The sequence below is a fragment of the Myxocyprinus asiaticus genome, chromosome 21 (assembly GCF_019703515.2).
Source record: "Myxocyprinus asiaticus isolate MX2 ecotype Aquarium Trade chromosome 21, UBuf_Myxa_2, whole genome shotgun sequence".
NCBI lineage: Eukaryota > Metazoa > Chordata > Actinopteri > Cypriniformes > Catostomidae > Myxocyprinus > Myxocyprinus asiaticus.
This window is the reverse complement of record NC_059364.1, coordinates 30,504,749-30,525,521: the sequence shown is the minus strand read 5'-3', so window position 1 is coordinate 30,525,521 and position 20,773 is coordinate 30,504,749. Positions and strand designations below refer to the sequence as shown.

Below are 20,773 nucleotides of genomic sequence, written 5' to 3'. Positions count from 1 at the left end.
TAAAAGGAGAAAATATACTTTTATTCAGCTTGAATACTGAAACACTGAAATTGATTTCATGAGATGCATCAAACGACAGAGAGCATCAATGACACTGCAACTGCTTTTTACACTTCTGCACTTTCATTGACCAAGGAGGACTGCACTGGATGGATCAGAAAGACCATCCCCTCCCCTTTACAAAACAGAAAATAACAACAGTATACCATTGCCTAATTTCACAGACACGTGTTTAGTCAAACAATACTGATTTATAGGGACAGTTCACCCAAAAAAGAAAATTCTGTTATTTCTCACCCTCATGTTGCTCCAAACCATATGGCTCTTTCTTTCATGGAACACAAAAGGAGATTTTAGGCAGTATGTTAGTCTCAGTCACCTTTCACTTTAACAACATCTTTTCCATACAATGAAAGTGAATGGTAAGGCTAACAATTCTGCTTTACAACTCCTTTTTTGTTCCATGGAACAGAGAAAGTCCATGAGGGTGAGTTAATGATTACAGCTAAACCTACACCTTTAAGTGGACCTTATGAATGCTGGTAGAACTTCATGAAAAACATTTTTGCAATGTTCAATAATATTAAGCACTCTTAACTCAGAAGAATTTTCATATATCAATCATGTTTTGATATAATTTGGGGAGCCTTCACTGTATTCTATAACACACATCCCAATACTCATTGCATCTGGAACCCACAACAATGGCTTACAAAAAAAAAAAAAAAAGTAAACTACAACGAGCCAGGCATAAAAATGCACTGAAGCAAACTGAGACAGCACAGCTGACACACTCTCTCAAACACACAAGTGCACATACAAAACCACTCAGATAGCTCAGCCTCCCATGTAGACAGAGTGTGGTGGCACTGTAACCATGTTTAAGGCCAGTGCTTTTTCATTTTCTCAGATCCAAGCTGATTAATGTGACAGTCCAGTGACACATTTAGAAGTTACCAAATCTCCACCTCCTGCCCAAATCCACTGAAACGGCCACTTGGCCAATCTCTCCTGCCCAACAGAGAACCAAACTGTGATTGGCTGATCGGTGATATGGGGCGGAGCTGTTGTATCCTCCACTGCAGAATAGGGCTGATACAACCTCACTATCCTACATTAGGGACAAGAAGTGAGCACGGCCATTATCCTCAAAGCGACGTGTGAGGATTTCACAGCCAGTCTCCGTCACAAGGAGCGTGTGCTCAAACTGGGCTGAGCGTTTGCCATCACGAGTGACTGCTGTCCAACCATCCGGCCACGTTTCATCCTGCCAGCCACCTGCATAGAGCACAGTCTTTTAAACTTCCTTCTTTTAGAATTTTGATACTAATATTTAGTCATTTAGCAAGATTAATCAAACTTTCTGTTAAAAAGGAATATTCTGGGTGATTTCAAAATCAACAGCATTTGTGGCATAATGTTGATTACCACAATACTTGTCCCTCCTTGTCTTTAAAAAAGCAAAAATTGAGGTTACAGTGAGGCACTTAAAATGGAAATGATGGGGCCAATTTCTGGAGGGTTTAAAAGGCAGAAATGTGAATCTTATAATTTTATAAAATAACATATTAATTCTTCTGTTAAAACTCATGTATTATTTGAGCTGTAGAGTTATTCAAATAAATCAATGTTTTACCGGGATTACAGCATAATATCATCATGGCAACCAAGTTGTAAAATTGGATATAACTTTATACAAAAAAGGTCAAACTAAAATCATGTTAACACGTATATTGTTTACATCTTGTGGCTATACTTTTCAAACATTGAGTATTTTAACAATTACAGATTGGCCCCATTCACTTTCATTGTAAGTGCCTCACTGTAACCCAGATTTTTGCTTAGTCGAAGTCGAAGTTATTTTTTGTGGTAATCAACATTATGCCACAAATACTGTCGATTGAGCTTAACTTGTATTGAACCCTAAAATTATTTTAATAATTGAAGAAGAAATCTCTTACCTTCGCAGATCATTGGCTCAATAGTGAACACATGGCCAGGCTTCATCACCCCTACTGCTTTATTCTCTGTACAAATAGATATATAAAAAAAAAAAAAATCAGTTTCACCCTGAGGGCATTACATGCTTTAGCGTCCAATCTTTAATTGTTTTTCTGTGTAAACAAGTGCTAGATGGACGTCTTTGACTGTAAGGCCACGTCTCACTGTTTTTTTTCAGTGAGTGTGAAGAATGAACTGCTCCTTACCATCAGGGCTCTCCAACTACTTTCCTGCAGGAGCCAGATTACCCAGATGAAAACTTGATGGGGGCCAATTTTTTTCTGTATTTATCTTAGTTGACATTTTTATTATAACTAACAAGTTAACAATAACAACTAAACACTGTTAATATGAATTTATTTACTTTAAAATAGTCAGGAGTATTCGGTTACATTTCTTTAAGGTCTGGCCATAAATTCCTTCTAAAGATCTGTCTGAAGAACAAACATTACCTCACACCCTGAACATTCCTTTAAAAATAAAAACAATTATCTTTTTAACAGTGCAGGGCTATTATTTACAAATGATGAAAACTTAAGAACATTTAGATCTTCTAAAGTCTTTACATAAAATACAGTTAAAACTGATAAAAGAGAAAATGTCTGTTTTGCAAACGGAGATCAAACTGATTTGATGTTCACGATTGAGAATGCTGACGCTGGTTCAGTGTCGCTACATGTTCTCACTTTTTACGAGCAATAGACCTTAAACAGATGAAATGCCCATTTAACACTGGAAACATGGAAAATCAAAGCAAACTCTTTTTTGCATTTTCTTTGAAGGTTCAGTTTTCATTGTCGATTTATCTTTTATTGAAAAAGGTTGTGTATATGAGCCGACACCACTTCTTAACAACTGCTGTAACTAATTTTTTTTTAAAGTTTTTTTTTTTTTAAGTATTTTTTTGACTGCACCCTGCAGCTAAGCCATTTGCATAAATACATTTGATTGAATAAAACATGATAACATATGCTCACCTAAAGGTTGCTGGTTCATGTTTTGGTGAGAAGTGTAACTGAACTATGCCCAGACAAGCTTAAACACGCGCTCCGGTCCGGAACTGGACCACGGATCACTTCTGACGACCGCTGGTGCTGTTGCACGCAACGCTGAGTGTTGTTAAAATCACCGCTCGGAGGGCCAGACAAAAGTGATTGGCGGGCCGGATTTGGCCTGCGGGCTGCCAGTTGACTAGCCCTGCTGTAAAGTGTAAATCCTAACCAGGTGCAATGTGATAAAGCAACAAGTGATTAAAGCTTTCTCTTCCATGTAAATCTGAGTTTTTATAACTGTTCATTAAACATCAATTGTTGTGAATGAGTCATGTCACGCTGCAGTTTCGTCCTCAGTTTGCAGACAAATTGGTTGCATCATACCAAGTTAGGGCATAGTATTATGAGAGTTTGCAATCTCTACAGCTGATTGCATCGTTCAGACTGTGTATAAATACTCACTAGCATAGTGCGGTACGTTGGGTGCAGTGTGGAACAGTTTGTGTATGCCATGGCCACAGTAACTCCGTACCACAGAGAATCCATTAGCCTGTGCATGTTTCTGGATGATGTTCCCAAGCTCACGATACCTGATACCAGGCTTCACTAGACAGAAGAAAGCAACACACCTTCTCAGATCACAATTCTGCCCTCTAAAGATCATTCTAAAGCTCAAAATGTAAAATTCATAAAAAAGGGTGTTTTTCTGTTTTAAACAATTTAACAATCCTGTTGAATTGTTTCTCACCAGAGTCGATGGCTTGCATAAGACATTCATAAGTGGTCTGAACCAATTTCTTGGCTCCCTCATCCACTTCACCCACAAAAAAGGTTTCATTCAGATCTCCATGGTAACCATTGTGGTAAACTGTAATGTCAACTGCAGGAAAAAATAATATATGATTCACCAAGCAAGCATGTAACAATAAGTGCATTTATTTTAGTCTGAATGCTTGCGACTGCTTAATCTGTGACTGCATATTTTCACAGAATCCCCCACCCCATGCATTTTAATGTATTAAATGACTTGCCTAATTTAACAATATGCTCTTTTAAACATATGTGTATGCCTCTTTAATAAAGCAATTTGGATTGCAGAAAGAAGTTCTGCAAGGACTATTATGTACGCGTGTATATGCCGATACGCACTGTTAAGTATGTCCCCTTCCTGGAGAGGACGTCGGTCAGGTATTCCGTGACAGATGACTTCATTTACGGAGGTGCAGCAGGACTTGGGGAAGTTGTAGTAGTTCAGAGGTGATGGGTAGCAAGTCCTAGCTGTACACGCCTTAACCAGTAAACATGAGTATAACACATTAGGCAATACTAGAAAATTAGCCATTTGATTACAACACATGATTTCACCCATATGGTTTAAAATTGCTAGCAAAATTTAAAAAAATTTTATAATGCACAAACCATTTGGTTCAGAGCAATTTAGTGAGGCAATTTTCCATCTGCAATTTCACATATCCCCTTACAAAGCCATTATTTAAAGGTGAAGTGTGATGCTGAAATAGTTTCTTCTATCCCAATTTAATATGCAGTACAGAGACAACTACGAGTAATACATTAGTAGGTTGATTTTCCTGAAAAGTGTAAACACTGTAGCTGTGGTGCAATAAAACATTGCTCTGATTGTTTGAGCATCCTGACCAGCCCGACACAGCAACATTTGCTCAACCAATGGCATGAGTTTGGGTAAGGGGTATCTGCTTGTCAGACCAATGGCAGATGGGGGAGTGTTTGGGACACCTGAACAGTCATTAAAAACCGTCATTTTGTCGCTAGGGCTACAGAAATTACACAATCCACCTTTAACCTTTCTGCGTTAGTCAGAATACTTTTTTATATTTTAAGATAAAAAAGAAAAAAAAAGATTGTGAAGTTTTACCAAATGCACTGCATGGTCGATCTCCTCTGTTGTCACTCCAGGTTTCACCATCATGGCAGCAATGTCAAGTACTTCTCTAGCCAGCTGAAGGAAGCAAACAGCCATTGTTATATTCAACAATACAAAACTCTTCAGTGCTTCTGCTCATGATAGACTGACTGAACAGGAATGCTGATCTAGGACCATCTAACTTTGATTGACAATTACTGTATTTATGTCTGGACCATATGACGACGTACCACGCCACAGTAGAAACATGTCATGAGATTCTGCTATACTTTTTATACCGTGGTTGCTTTATCAGTATGACTATTAGTTGATAGGACTGCTTTATGTTATTATATGTGAGAGCAATGCCAAAATGTGGACAGATGGAAGAAATGCAGCGTGGGGATGATCCCAAATAAGTGAAATCAATTATCTTCGTGTTATAATATGAAGCAACTGTTTCCACACTGATGCTAGAATGATCATTCATTGATTTGCACCCACAGAGTACCAAATAAAAGGACAAGATAATATGAGATGAAGTACATTTTATTTGTAAAATAATTAACTGGATTATGCAAAAATAGGAACTACCAAATGGTTCCTTAAAAAAAAGTTGCATTTCGAAGCAAAAATAACTATATTGTGATCTATACCGATACCATAATATAATATTACTCATACCGCGATAAAGACTTTCTATATCTAGTTCATCAATTATATGGTTTCTTGCTGTGTATTACTAGGTTCTTTTTGTACTTCGTCCCTGACTCTCAAAACTAAAACAAAACACCCATTTGTCAAAAGACACACTTAACACTGTTACACTGCACAGCACAGACAGTTATTATTCTTTGAACAAAGTTATCATTTTGAAATGTATGATGGTGGTTTACCTCGCAGACAACCCTCATGCCCTCAATTTCTTCAGCATTGAGGATCTTAATCTGAGATGTCCCTTTCATGGTCTGTTCCGACTCTGACATCCCTGTAACCAGTGATAAATTGGTAAATGTACAGTTAAATATACAGACACCCATCTTGTCACAAAAGCATCTCACTCTCACTCAGATATATATACTAACTTTGCCTACGGACCTTCACCACAACAAATTCTCAACAGCATGGTCTCCAGTCAGCTGATGAAGATGGCACAATCACTTCTTAAGTGACATACATACACACACACAGTCACTGATCCAGTAGGTCTATGACATGACAGTTTGGTAATGGCATAATCACGGACAGTTCCAGCCAGGGCTGGGCGGTATGACGGTATATACAGTGCGACAGTAAAAATCTGTTAACTGATAGAGATTTCCTTATACTGTTTAAACTAGAGGTCGACCGATACTGGATATTGCCGATATGATAACTAAGGTGCTGGAAAAGGCCAATAACCGATTAATCGGCCAATAGTTTTTTCAATTCGATAGAATGTAAGAAAAAAAATGTTCTCTCTTTTTTCTTTTCCTCCTCCTCCTTACTATGAAAAAATAAAGATGTGGTGCATAATCGGGGACTTCTAACTATAAACAAGCCCAAAATTCACCAGGGACTAATTATTATGTGATTTTTAAATGATGTGACTTACTGTATTTACCAAATTAAGCTTTTTGTAGCCTATATATATATACACACACACACACACACACACACACACACACACACATGGAATATATATGTATATCATATATACATATATATTTACATATACATATATATATATACATATACATACAGGTGCATCTCAATAAATTAGAATGTCGTGGAAAAGTTCATTTATTTCAGTAATTCAACTCAAATTGTGAAACTCGTGTATTAAATAAATTCAATGCACACAGACTGAAGTAGTTTAAGTCTTTGGTTCTTTTAATTGTGATGATTTTGGCTCACATTTAACAAAAACCCACCAATTCACTATCTCAAAAAATTAGAATATGGTGACATGCCAATCAGCTAATCAACTCAAAACAACTGCAAAGGTTTCCTGAGCCTTCAAAATGGTCTCTCAGTTTGGTTCACTAGGCTACACAATCATGGGGAAGACTGCTGATCTGACAGTTGTCCAGAAGACAATCATTGACACCCTTCACAAGGAGGGTAAGCCACAAACATTCATTGCCAAAGAAGCTGGCTGTTCACAGAGTGCTGTATCCAAGCATGTTAACAGAAAGTTGAGTGGAAGGAAAAAGTGTGGAAGAAAAAGATGCACAACCAACCGCAGCCTTATGAGGATTGTCAAGCAAAATCGATTCAAGAATTTGGGTGAACTTCACAAGGAATGGACTGAGGCTGGGGTCAAGGCATCAAGAGCCACCACACACAGACGTGTCAAGGAATTTGGCTACAGTTGTCGTATTCCTCTTGTTAAGCCACTCCTGAACCACAGACAATGTCAGAGGCGTCTTACCTGGGCTAAGGAGAAGAAGAACTGGACTGTTGCCCAGTGGTCCAAAGTCCTCTTTTCAGATGAGAGCAAGTTTTGTATTTAATTTGGAAACCAAGGTCCTAGAGTCTGGAGGAAGGGTGGAGAAGCTCATAGCCCAAGCTGCTTGAAGTCCACTGTTAAGTTTCCATAGTCTGTGATGATTTGGGGTGCAATGTCATCTGCTGGTGTTGGTCCATTGTGTTTTTTGAAAACCAAAGTCACTGCACCCATTTACCAAGAAATTTGAGCACTTCATGCTTCCTTCTGCTGACCAGCTTTTTAAAGATGCTGATTTCATTTTCCAGCAGGATTTGGCACCTGCCCACACTGCCAAAAGCACCAAAAGTTGGTTAAATGACCATGGTGTTGGTGTGCTTGACTGGCCAGCAAACTCACCAGACCTGAACCCCATAGAGAATCTATGGGGTATTGTCAAGAGGAAAATGAGAAACGAGAGACCAAAAAATGCAGATGAGCTGAAGGCCACTGTCAAAGAAACCAAACTGATCACCTCCATGCCACGCCGAATTGAGGCAGTAATTAAAGCAAAAGGAGCCCCTACCAAGTATTGAGTACATATACAGTAAATGAACATACTTTCCAAAAGGCCAACAATTCACTAAAAATGTTTTTTTATTGGTCTTATGATGTATTCTAATTTTTTGAGATAGTGAATTGGTAGGTTTTTGTTAAATGTGAGCCAAAATCATCACAATTAAAAGAACCAAAGACTTAAACTACTTCAGTCTGTGTGCACTGAATTTATTTAATACACGAGTTTCACAATTTGAGTTGAATTACTGAAATAAATGAACTTTTCCACGACATTCTAATTTATTGAGATGCACCTGTACATATACATATATATGTGTGTGTGTGTGTATGTATGCACTCTGACCCCAGCCTAGCTGGGATATGTGAAAAAGAAGAATTTCACTGTATATGTGCAAATGTATAATGTGTGATAAAGAAAATTAATTAATGAATTAATATACACACACACACATATATATATGTGTGTGTGTGTGTATGTATATTATATATATATACACACACACACACACACACACACATCAGTGAGGCTGCTGTTGTAATAAAAATCAAGCCGTTCTAACTTTAGAGAAACAGGGAGAAAAACCAACTATTGGCAACTATCCAAAAAGCAACTATCGGAACATTAATTAATCGGTAAAACAGATATATCGGTCTACCTCTAGTTTATACAGTATATATTTGGATGGCTATTAGGAGGTGCCACTGCTTTATGCTTTTTACACATGAGAGCAACAAAGAAAAATGGAGTAATGTGAAAATACAGAGCAAGATGTATCCCAAACAACTCAAGATGAAGAAAAACATTTTGGTTGCCGAGCAACATCGCAACTTGCCGCATTTATTTACTATTCAACTGATACGTTGTCACAGATGTGCGTACATTCTATATTTCATAATGACTTTAAATGTGGCTCATTCAATAAGAACTATCCATTTTATAACATTAGATTTACAGCTTTAAGCTTAAAATAAAGCTGTTTTTACACTGATGCCAGACTTTTTTTTATGTATTATAAATCATTTTAATCTTTTGACGTGCATCCATCAAGTTAAAAGAAAAAAGATAAGAGGTAAACGTAGCCTACCTGTCATCTGTAAAATATTAAATTCACTGACTTGATTATACAAAAATATACATGTTTTTAAAATCTAACTTCATTTAATTTCCAGCAAAAATATAACATTACTGTGATTTCAAATTACTCATACCGTGATATACATTTTGGTCATACCGCTCACCCCTAGTTCCAGCTGAGTAACTATATCAGCCATGCAGAAACAAACAGAGCCATGCTATTACACTGTAACACTCTCACTAAATACACCCACACGCCCACTGTGGAGCTAATGGCTCCATTGTAATACTGTTAAAACAAGTGGACAGCACCACCCGGACATATATGGGGAGCGGCGGGACTTCGTACCTGCCAACAACCCAACCTCTGCAGCTGCAGAGAGCGAGAGAAGAGCTTCAGACACACATTGCAGCAGCACAACCCCAAACACACACACACTGGGGGAAATGGTAACATAAATAAAGTGACTTCTGGACCATCACACACACACTCTCACAAAGACGTGCTATTAAACATACATTATACACACATACCCTCAGTAGGCTCAAACAGAAAAAGTTCACATTCTTTTTCATATGGCTTTCTTCCATGAAACACAAAAGATTATGTTCGGCAGAATAACAGCCTCCTTAACCATTCGCTTTTAATTGCATCTTTTTCCATTCTGTCTCATCTTCTTTCATGTTCCATACAAGAAAGTACAGTATGTCATACAGGTTTGGACAGAAATGTCATGTTTTTGGTGAACTATACCTTTAAGCCTATAAACACAAACACACACACACACACACACAACCACACACACCTGACCAAACATTTGATGCTTTTGAAGACATTAAGACTTTTACACTACTTTTGAAAGCTGAGGGCCAGGGTCTTGAGGATGAGCTAATGACAGAGGACCGAGAGCCTATAACTATAGGAGTCTAATGCCAACTAATCACGGCCATAATGGTTACTTACAGGAAGACTCTGAAGCATTAGTTAATGAGGAAAAGAAAAGCATTTACCCGCAGTGTTTCACAAGAGATGCTTCTATACTCTATACTGTAAGAAAACAAGCCCATATAGGGCTAAATATGGGTCCATGGTATTGAGGCTGTGTATGTGATGTTATCACAACTGGTTCTCAAACACGTTTTGTATTTCAGTGGCTACATTTACATGTACATCAACAGTCTGATTATTGCTAATTAACGTAATCACAGTATTCTATTTATACGAGCTGGAACTTAAATGCATTATAAGGGTATGTAACACTGTATAACACCATTAAATCCTGATGCTTACCCATCACAACAATATAAATTTAGAGAAGCCAAATGTTCACACACCCTAATAAGTAAACTTAAGATTTTTTAATAAATAGTTAAATTTGTATGAAACTTCAAATCATGATATCACATGGGTATCAATGAGATGCAAAGATAAGATATTCTTGTACATTAAATTGTGGTTAATTTGTTGTTTAGCAGATGTGCAGTGTTTCTGGAAACATTCCATTGATAAATCGAATGGCACTTCAAATGATGAGATGGAGGCCATTAGCTTAGAAGCACTTATGCCAGTGCTCTGTTGCAAGGGTCAAAGGTTCAAACATTACAGAGCGGTCTGTTAGAATGGTGCAATGACCCAGATTGAGGGCATGGGTTATTCATTTGGGTGCATAATTTACTGTGGTGATCACAGAATGAGGTCCATTTTGCAATCCAGCTTTTGCAATCTTACCCAAAGGATGATCTGCATAGTCTGGCCTCTGAATGTTGCTAGGAACAAGACGCATGGGTGTCTGAAAACAAATAAAGAACTCTTGAAATCCATTAAAAGTATTAAAGTCAACATGAAATGGCATTTACAACCTATTTTACTTCCTGAAACAGGACATTCACCAAGAAATAAAAATGTAGGACGGGACTTTATTTTATCCACCGGGAACTGACTGGATCATGAAAAGTGGCCAATCCATACCAGAATGGAGCCAGACCTGAATGCAAGTGATAGGGATGCAACGATACCACTTTTTCTGTTCCGATCCGATTGCAATAACTGAAATCTCAGTATCGACCGATACTAATCCGATTCTAGTGTTGTTTTTTGCATAATCAGTTTAGAATATCTTTACCTCATTGTGTGGAATTAATTGGAGGTACTCTTTTCTATGTAAAGAAACACAAACCTCTAACTGCACATTATTTCGATATAAATGTATAGCCTATTAAGAAAAACTTTGTTAACAAGTCAGCAAAATTAACAGTAATTCCAGTCTAAGTCTTCAGTAGAAAAGAAGCCAGTTATCTTTGCATAATTTGGATTACTGGATTTTATGGAACCTATTCATCTTAAATATTGTTATAATTTGTAAACAAATAATAATGATAATAATCAATTATTATTATAGACTTTTAGAATTGTAAATACAACAGTAATATACTGTATTTCAGTAGTGCACCTTTAACTTAAAAACCCTCAGGCTTTTAATTTTTCATTCTGAACTGAAAGTGTCTGTATGTAGGCTAGTTCACATTAGTTTCATTCGCTTCTTATTCAAATTGCGGTAAAATGCACCTCTGGTGCCATTGTAAATGCATATTGTAAGTGAACCAAACTATTGACCATCTACATCTGACATATAGCGTTCCAATATTGCGCACTGCTGTAAACACTGAAAATAACCGCAAGTGCATCACCAGGCTGCGCAGAGCAGCGCCATTTACTAACACGCTGGCGCTGCGCAAGCATACCATATATTTACTTAATAAACGCAGCCTTTTGTGATTCACAGAGCTAATCACATTTCTTCAAGTGGCTTTGAATACATTGCACATATGAATAAAATGAGTCACATGGACTATATGGATCGGTGCATCCCTAGTGAGTGGAGGACTATTATGATAGGTGGTTGGAAGGGAGGTGTTGACAAAGAGGGCTTGGTGACATTAACCAAATTGAAAAGTAGTTTCAGAGACATGCAAGTTTTTACATTTAAAAGGGATAGTTCACCCAAAAATTAAAATAGTCTCATCATTTACTCACCCTCATGCCATCTCAGATGTGCATGACTTTTTTTCCCTTCTGCTGAACAAAAACAAAGATTTTGAGGAGTATCACAGCTTTGTATGTCCATACAATTCAAGTGAATGGTGGCCAGAACTTAAGGTTAAAAAAGCACATAAAGGCAGCAAAAAATGTTTCCATAATCCATAGAACTCCAGTGGTTAAATCTATATCTTCAGAAGCAAAATGATAGGTCTGGGTGAGAAACAGATCAATATTTAAGTCCTTTTTTACTATAAATTCTCCTCCCCGCCCAGTATGTGGCGATACACAAAAAGAATGTGAATCGCCAAAAACAAAAGAAGAAAGTGAAAGTGGATATTTGTAGTAAAAAAAGGACTTAAATACTGATCCATTTCCACATCCACAGCCATCATATTGATCTGTTTCACACCTACAGCCATCATATAGCTTCTGAAGATATGGATTTAACCACTGGAGACGTATGGATTACTTTTATGCTGTCTTATTGTGCTTTTTGGACCTTCAAATTTCTGGCCACCATTCACTTGCATTGAAAGGACCTATAGAGCTGAGATAGTCTTCTAAAAATCTTTGTTTGTGTTAAACAGAAGTAAGTCATACCCTCATGCCATCCCAGATGTGCAAGTAAATGATGAGAGAATTTTAATTTTGGGGTGAACTATCCCTTTAATTCAATATTACAACAACAAACATTCTTTTCTTCAGAATAAAGTGCACAGACAATTCATGTTATGTACAATAAAACAAAAATATGCATTAAGCAAGTACATGCAGTCAATCCTAATTTCACACTGACTTTAAACCAACTGATCTGTAGTAATTTCGCCACATGAACGTGTGCTCTCTCCTTACCAGTGGATAGTGGGGTCGCAGTTTACCAGTGTATCTGTACCCAGGCCATGGGTCTGTGTTGATTTCTTTCTCTACACAGTTCTTTCCCTCATCTTTTGTCTTGTCCTCCTCTGAAAAAACAACAGCCAGACACTGATGAAGGCAATACATGATTTTTATAGCACACGTTAAATGCAAATACAAAGAACATCACTCAACAATAAGAACATTTGCATGCACTTTAAAAGTTCGATTTTTAGCACAGACTACAACAAAAATTTGTCTTTTTAATCATTAAAACAGACTGAAATCAAACCAGTCTGATTTTTGCAAAGTCGGACTAACAGACCAAGATAATGTGACTGCAGCTCGGCTAAATCCAGAATGCATACGTGTTAATCTGACCACAATTTTCCTCGGCATAGTGTGCATGCTCTGAAAGACAAGTGATGTGCAATATGTATTTAGCCCAGCACTTTTGTCATCCTATTCTTCAAATATTTGGTTACGTATTGTGTCATGTACACTTGGATAGATGAAGACTGTAGCTCAACTTTGCAAAAACCCGCTGTAGCTCAATTATAACTACCCATGTAAACATACTCAAGAAGAGCGGACAACACACTTACTTGCTTTTTTGTGGAGCAGTTTGTGAGTGGCCCAGCTGCCTTTGAAACATTCCTGAAAACATGCAGGGTACTCAGACAGTCACTTCTTAAAGAAACTGATAGAACACAGCAAGTACCATGTCAAAAATCTAAACAATGTGGTGCAAACTTGTGTACTCTGGCACAATTATTTATATGCATAATGTTCATCTTCACTTTTACATGGAATGTAGGCATACAAATCAATTCACAAAGAAAGGCTGAGGAAAACACTATTGATCAACATGTGTTTTTAATGTCCGATATCTAGAGAGCAGAGTGGCAGATGGCCAACATAATGCAGATACATGCATACAGCTGAAGTCAGAAGTTTACATACACCTTAGCCAAATACATTTAAACTCAGTTTTTCACAAGTCCTGACATTTAATAGTAGAAAACATTCCCTGTCTTAGGTCAGTTAGGATCACTACTTTATTTTAAGAATGTGAAATGTCAAAATAATAGTAGAGAGAATTACTTATTTCAGCTTTTATTTCTTTCATCACATTCCCAGTGGGTCAGAAGTTTACATACACTTTGTTAGTATTTGGTAGCATTGCCTTTAAATTGTTTAACTTGGGTCAAACGTGTTGGGTAGCCTTCCACAAGCTTCTCACAATAAGTTGCTGGACAGAACTGGTGTAACTGAGTCAGGTTTGTAGACCTCCTTGCTCGCACACGCTTTTTCAGTTCTTCCCACAAATTTTCTATCGGATTGAGGTCAGGGCTTTGTGATGGCCACTCCAATACCTTGACTTTGTTGTTCTTAAGCCATTTTGCCACAACTCTGGAGGTATGCTTGGGGTCATTGTCCATTTGGAAGACCCATTTGTGACCGAGCTTTAACTTCCTGGCTGATGTCTTGAGATTGACGTAAGCTCGTTGGTAAGTCAGGAAGCGCGTCATTGTTTACATTGGTTTTTTTTATTATTATTTGGAAATTATTTTTTTATTTTATTTTATATTGTTTTGAAATTGTTTTGGACTATTTTGGTTTATGAACGCTTGATCTACGGTCTGTGCAAGTTTCTATTGTAAACAATGACGCGCTTCCTGCCTCCGCCTCCTCTGCCTCCTCCACGCGTGACCTTACCAACGAGCTTACGTCATCCCTCACATAAGCGCACGTCACAGAGATGTACAGAAGTGAACATTTATAGTTAAAAAGTATAGAAGTATTGTTTTGTTTCTCAAAATAATCAATAGTTTTCATTCAGAACAACTTATGCTTGGAGTCGTGTGGATTATTTTGATGCACCCTAAATACGCATTTTGGACCGTCAAAAGTACATTCACTTTGTTTAGAGGAGGAGGCCTGAAATGAAATCCTAAAAATCTTAAATTCTGTTTTGATGAAGAAAGAAACTCTGAAGGTAAATTATCAGCAAATTTTCATTTTTGGGTGAACTATCCCTTTAACTAGAAAATACCCTTTAACAGCACTTCTCATTCCGTAGTATAATCAAGCAATAAGGTTCAAGAGGCCATGCTATATTTGTCATATTATTATGTGGTAACTGTTTTATAAAAGCAATAAGGCACTCAAGGCTGTGCCAGTTTGTGAATACTGATAGGGCTGAAGGGCTTGCAGGCGCCATGCCTAACAACGGCCTTCAGCCCTGTCAATATTCACAAAATGGCACAGCCTTGAGTGCATTATTGCTTTTATAAAACAGTTACCACATAATAAAAATATTAAGGACACAAATGTTCATTCAAATGTTATTTTTTTAATTAAAATCATTAAATACCCTCCTTCCGTTTGAAGAAATAGTCCCTGACAGTAAAGAGTAAACAGAACTTTGCTAGGCAAAAAGAAGCTATGGGTGCTGTGGAGTGATACAAATAGAAGTTTCATGAAGAGGTCAGAGCTGTGCTTTAGTAAGGAATAATTGATGACGGACCATTGAATTGTTGAAAAATAACGCACACCCGAGGTGGTAATGCGGTCACGACACGCAGCAGAGTGACCACTGCACCTCGGGTGTGCATTATTTTTCAACAATTCAACGGGCCGGAGTCAATTATTCCGCTTATACCACAGTTACCACACCATAAGACATCATTCAGGGTTTTCTCTCAAAACATTTTCTGGTTTTCATCCCTAAAACGCTCGTGAATGGAACTACTTTCTTCCGCCACATATTCAGCATCTTGCTTTAATACAGTTGGAGCCTTCGTTGCTAATTCGAAAACGTCATGTTAGAACTAGCAACGGAGGCTTGTGCGGAAGTGGTAGCCCTCGGGTAAAGCCCTCTTCGTGTGAAGACCTACTTGGGTAAAGACCAGCGAGTCTACCTGTGCGAGTCCACCGAGCAAGGACACCGACAAGGTGCCACTCACCATAGCACTTAAGTATCTTGTTATTGTATCACTTTTCTTATTTTCCATCTATATACTAACATGTCTACTTCACGAATAATGCATGCCTTCAAGCACATCCCACTCGCAACTTGTTTAGAACATTCAACACACTTCTCTGCCCTCCCCCTCCACCACCTGACACATCACTGACAGCAGATGTCTTTGCCACATTTTTTACTAATAAGGTTACATCCATCAGAAAAACATTCTCAGCACCACACCCTGTCAAACACCGGTCTCCTGTATGCAACTCCTCTGTCTCTATGTTCTCTCCTCTGACTGACACTGAGGTCTCTAAACTCCTCCTCTCCAACCACCCCACCACCTGTTCCCTTGACCCATTCCTTCTCACCTTCTCCAGGCCATCTCTCTGTCCATCCTACCTGCACTCACACACATAATTAACACATCTCTACTTACAGGCACTTCTCACTACATTTAAGCAGGCTCGAGTAACCCCGATGCTGAAGAAACCCGTACTTAACCCCACACAAATAGAACACAACAGACCAGTCTCTCTCATCGAATTCATGGCAAAAACACTTGAAAGGGCAGTTTTCAATCAAATCTCTGCCTGTCTCTCACAGAACAAGCTGCTGGATGACAATCAGTCAGGTTTCAAAAGTGGACACTCCACCGAGACTGCCCTGCTGTCTATCACTGAGTCGCTGAGATGGGCGAATGCTGAATCCAGATCATCCGTCCTGATTCTGCTGGACCTTTCTACAGCCTTTGACACAGTCAACCATCAGATCTTACTCTCTACCCTCTCCTTGCTGAGCATCACAGGAACTGTGCTTGACTGGTTTAACTCCTATCTCTCAGGTAGGTCCTTCAAGGTAGCCTGGAGTGGTGAGGTATCCAAGCCACATCTGCTACTTACTGGGGTACCTCAGGGATCATCAGTGCTTGGGCCACTGCTCTTCTCTATACACACAACATCACTGGGACCCATCATTCAGGCACATGGTTTTTCTTATCACTGCTACGCTGATGACACGCAACTCTACTTGTCTTTCCAGCCCAACGACACCACAGTGACTGCTCAAATTTCTGCCTGCCTGGCAGACATCTTGGCCTGGATGAAGGAGCACCACCTGCAACTCAACCCAGCCAAGACTGAACTCCTTGTCTTTCCAACCAACCCTGCTGTTGAACACAACATCACCTTGCAGCTGGGTGCAACTACAGTAACGCCTTCCAAAACTGTCAGAAATCTAGGGGTAACCATCGACAACAGACTAAATTTCACAGACCACATCTCAGACCGCAAGATCATGTAGATTTACACTCTACAATATCAGGAAGATAAGACCCTTCCTCTCTGAACATGCCACACAACTGCTTGTCCAGTCACTTGTCATAACTAGGCTGGACTACTGTAACGCTCTCATTACAGGCCTCCCTGCATGTGCAATTAGACCCATGCAAATGATCCAGAATGCAGCAGCACGTCTGGTCTTTAATGAACCAAAGAGAGCACGTTACACCACTCCTTGTCTCTCTCCACTGGCTGCCGATTGATGCACAAATTCAAGGCTCTGATGCTGGCATACAGAATAGTCACTGGGTCTGCTCCAGCATACCTAAAATCATTTATGCAGAGCTACGCGCCCACTAGAAGCCTGCGGTCGGCTAAGGAACGTCGCCTTGTTGTACCAACATAAAGAGGCACCAAAACACTTTCCCGGACTTTCAGCTTCATCATACCACGTTGGTGGAACGACCTTCCCAACTCCATCCGTGAAGCTGACTCGCTCTCTGGCTTCAAAAAACACATCTTTTCCATGAGCACTTAACCAGTCATTTAAAAAAAAAATAAATAAATAAATTCCTGTTGCACTTTATTCTGTTTTGAATTCTATTCTGATGCTAGTGAAACTTTGTAATATGGCACTTTTCATACCACTGTCTCCTTAAGACGATTCGCTTATGTTTTCCTCTTTTGTAAGTCGCTTTGGATAAAAGCGTCTGCCAAATGAATAAATGTAAATGTTGTGCTGCTTTATTCGAGCACTTGCTCGAATAGTGCATTTGTGCATGTGTGTGAGAGAGATTGCATTTGAGGGATCGAAAGAGAGAAACTCAAAATGAGAGAGATTGCTTCTGGGATTACCGTTTTTGTTGCAGCTCTCGTCAGAAGTAACATTGCTTCAAAATCGGCATATTCCCATTATAAACCTTAACAACTTTTTTTCATCCCTACTGAGATGCGGTGACATGATGACTCTGTTTTTCTCTCACGAGTACGTTTGGGCCTTAAGTGTGTGCGTTACACGTATAATGTGTGTCCTCGAGGATTTTTCCCACAGATATCTCAGATAATATAGAAACTGTTGTATTGACCAAGTGTATCTAGCTTTAATACAGCTCAAGCCTTCGTTGCTAATTCCAAAACATCACGTTAGAACCAGCAACGGAGGCTTGTGCTGCTTTTCTTTCTCTTTCTCTCTCTCTCTCTCTGTGTCTCTGTGTGTGTGTGTGTGTGTGTGTGTGTGTGTGTGTGTGTAAGCGAAACGGGGGGCGGGGGGTAGCGCAGTGTTTTCCACTACAGCTATGTGAGGCTGATTAGGGCAAAATATATTGAAACATAAAAAGTTATTTCGGATAATATAAATTGTTGTATTGATCAAGTCGCGGGGGTGCGGCTCTATTTGTCGGTTGCGACTCGAGTCTCAGTGTGTGCATGTGTGTGAGCGTGTGTAAGCGTGGGGGAGACGAGGAGCGCGAGGGCTCTTTTTAACCGAAATTGAAATATATGTAGGATATTTTAGACATTGTTTGACGATCTTAACCGATTTACTTTAACCAATGACTTTGTTTATATGGTTATTTTGTTGTGGTAGCCTGTAGGGCTCTTTGAAATAACTGAAATAATTTGGCGAAGTGATATGGAACTGTTATGCGGTCAAGACCTGGAAATACTTCATAGCCGTGCCTTTACTTGAAAAATAATTGCACGCCTTAGAACTTCCGTCAACCAATCAGAATCAAGCATTCAACAGACCTGTGGTATAATCATGAATAAAGCACGGCTGTTGACCAATCAGCATCCAGGAACGGAACTATCCGTTTTATAACATTTCCTAATTATTAATTGCTCAAATGTAACTAGCAACAATGTTGTATCTATTAAAAGCAAAAGTTTGAATCAGAAATTGGAAATGTCATCGTCATGTCACCTTTCAAAACCTCACAACTCAAAGCAGGAGAGCAAATCTTCCTTGCAACAGGTGCTGGAGTCCAGGCTGTGTATCAAAACATAGTGAGCCGCCTACATACACAGCATTTTAGGGCACCATGGGCGTGTAAATTAGAAAAACACACCCAAAGACGCTATCTAGGTAGGCGGCACACTAGGTTTTGATACATAGCCTAGGAGTGTCCAGCAGATCACATGAGAATAGAGCAGAAGTCTAAAAAGTCATCTATAGACTGCACACTTACAGAGTAAAACACCATGAAGCACAGCCAATGATGAGGTCAAGATAGGGACGAACTCTTAATTTCATGGCCCCTTATCTTTTAATACCTTTAGAAAGGCTAGAAATCACAAGTCAAGGGCTGATCTTTTGATTTGACAACTGAACAGAGCAGCAAGCGGCCACGCTGAGCTCAAGTCATTTAAAGCACGCTGAACAAGCCTGACGCATGATAAATAACCTGCAAATCAACATTTTCTTGCCGTGTTTAACATGAAACGCCTGAGACAAATCTGTCACCCTTAAAATCCTCAAGCACCCTTTAATAGAACCGTCAAAGCTCAACGTGTGGTTTAAAGTGCCTCTTCGTGATGTCTGACAGCTAACTGGCTAATGCTGGAGCGCAGTCTGGTAGGCCGGCAGCGTGACAGGCGCTACAAAACCTCATAACTTCGCTTGGTTCCTACAACACAAATGTCTAAGCTTCACCTGAGAGCAGAAGTATGAGCCTTGAATGCCGAGTTTGATGCAGGTGGGACACTGGAGCTTGGCTTCGCTGCAGCAGCCTTTCGTCTCACACTCCCTCGTCTCCACCGCCGCCATGCTTCTGTTCCTATCGACGGTGTGTGAGTGAGTGAGTGAGAGAGAGAGAGAGAGAGAGAGAGAGAGAGAGAGAGAGAGAGAGAGAGAGAGAGAGAGAGAGAGAGAGAGGGGGGGGGGGGGGGGGGGTCCTCACCAAATACAGGCTCAGTGATCACAATCTGGCCATAGAAAAAGGCAGTCACAGACAAACATAGTTTCCAAAGGAAGAACGAGTCTGTGCTCACTGTGACACTGGTGAGGTCGAGACAGACACACTTTCTCCTTCACAAATTTACAGAGGTGAGAGAGAAATACTTCGATAAAACTCTCTACCCTCATGCCACAGTTTTCCAGTTCAGCAGAAACTTTAAAAAGATTAAATGCAGGTGTTATTGGGGGAGGACAATCATGCATCATTTGCAGCAGAATTCATTTTTGAAGTGCACACCCTCAGAAACCAATTACTGCCTTAATGTACTTTGTTCACAGTATGTTTTTTTTTATGTGCATAATGTCTTGTTAAATGCTTATTTTATTTTATATTGTATAGTGTATATTGTTATTATAGTTTTTATTTTATTCATTACCTGGCACCTTATTTTAATTATATTTTTATTGTTGTTTGTTACTGTTTTTATTATTATTATTATTATTTGTCTTGTCATTATCTGTTTTGTGTATTAATGCTTTGGTAATATTGTATGTAAACACAATCATGCTATTAAAGTACTTTAAATTGAAACAGAGAGAGAGAGAGAGTGAGAGAGAGAGCTGCTGAAGTGATCTGAGATCAGAGGGGCTCACTCCACCACTACCTCATCAATCACTGCAAAAATGGGTATTTATTTATTACAACTTGTTGTAGCCACCAATAACAATATATGTACAGTACTGTGCAAAAGTCTTAGGCACATACGATGTTTCACATAAGCATTTGTCTTAAGATGA

The 20,773-nt window shown here is 39.0% G+C and overlaps 1 protein-coding gene across 2 annotated transcripts; it reads right to left on the bottom strand.

Annotated features, from left to right (window-relative positions):
• On the bottom strand, window positions 1-19,872 carry metap1 (methionyl aminopeptidase 1). 2 transcript variants are annotated; one of them, XM_051648095.1, is made up of 12 exons: window positions 19,733-19,872; window positions 13,437-13,488; window positions 12,829-12,938; window positions 10,666-10,726; window positions 9,286-9,309; window positions 5,772-5,863; window positions 4,888-4,971; window positions 4,143-4,281; window positions 3,742-3,873; window positions 3,456-3,599; window positions 1,962-2,027; window positions 1-1,278 (listed from the first exon to the last, which is right to left on the bottom strand). In XM_051648095.1, the coding sequence occupies exons 1-12, from the start codon at window positions 19,844-19,846 to the stop codon at window positions 1,112-1,114; spliced, it is 1,185 nt and encodes a 394-aa protein (XP_051504055.1). In that variant the 5' UTR covers window positions 19,847-19,872; the 3' UTR covers window positions 1-1,111. The 2 variants fall into 2 exon arrangements, with proteins under 2 accessions (XP_051504055.1, XP_051504056.1); XM_051648096.1 differs by lacking the exon at window positions 9,286-9,309.
• Window positions 19,873-20,773: the final 901 nt, after the last annotated feature.

Excerpts from the sequence above, each read along its gene's own strand:
- metap1 (XM_051648095.1), bottom strand. The coding sequence starts at position 19,846 with ATGGCGGCGGTGGAGACGAGGGAGTGTGAGACGAAAGGCTGCTGCAGC. Across the intron at positions 13,489-19,732 it reads GCTCATACTTCTGCTCTCAG|GAATGTTTCAAAGGCAGCTG; the intron begins GTGAAGCTTAGA and ends GCATGTTTTCAG. Across the intron at positions 4,972-5,771 it reads GCATGAGGGTTGTCTGCGAG|CTGGCTAGAGAAGTACTTGA; the intron begins GTAAACCACCAT and ends TGCTTCCTTCAG.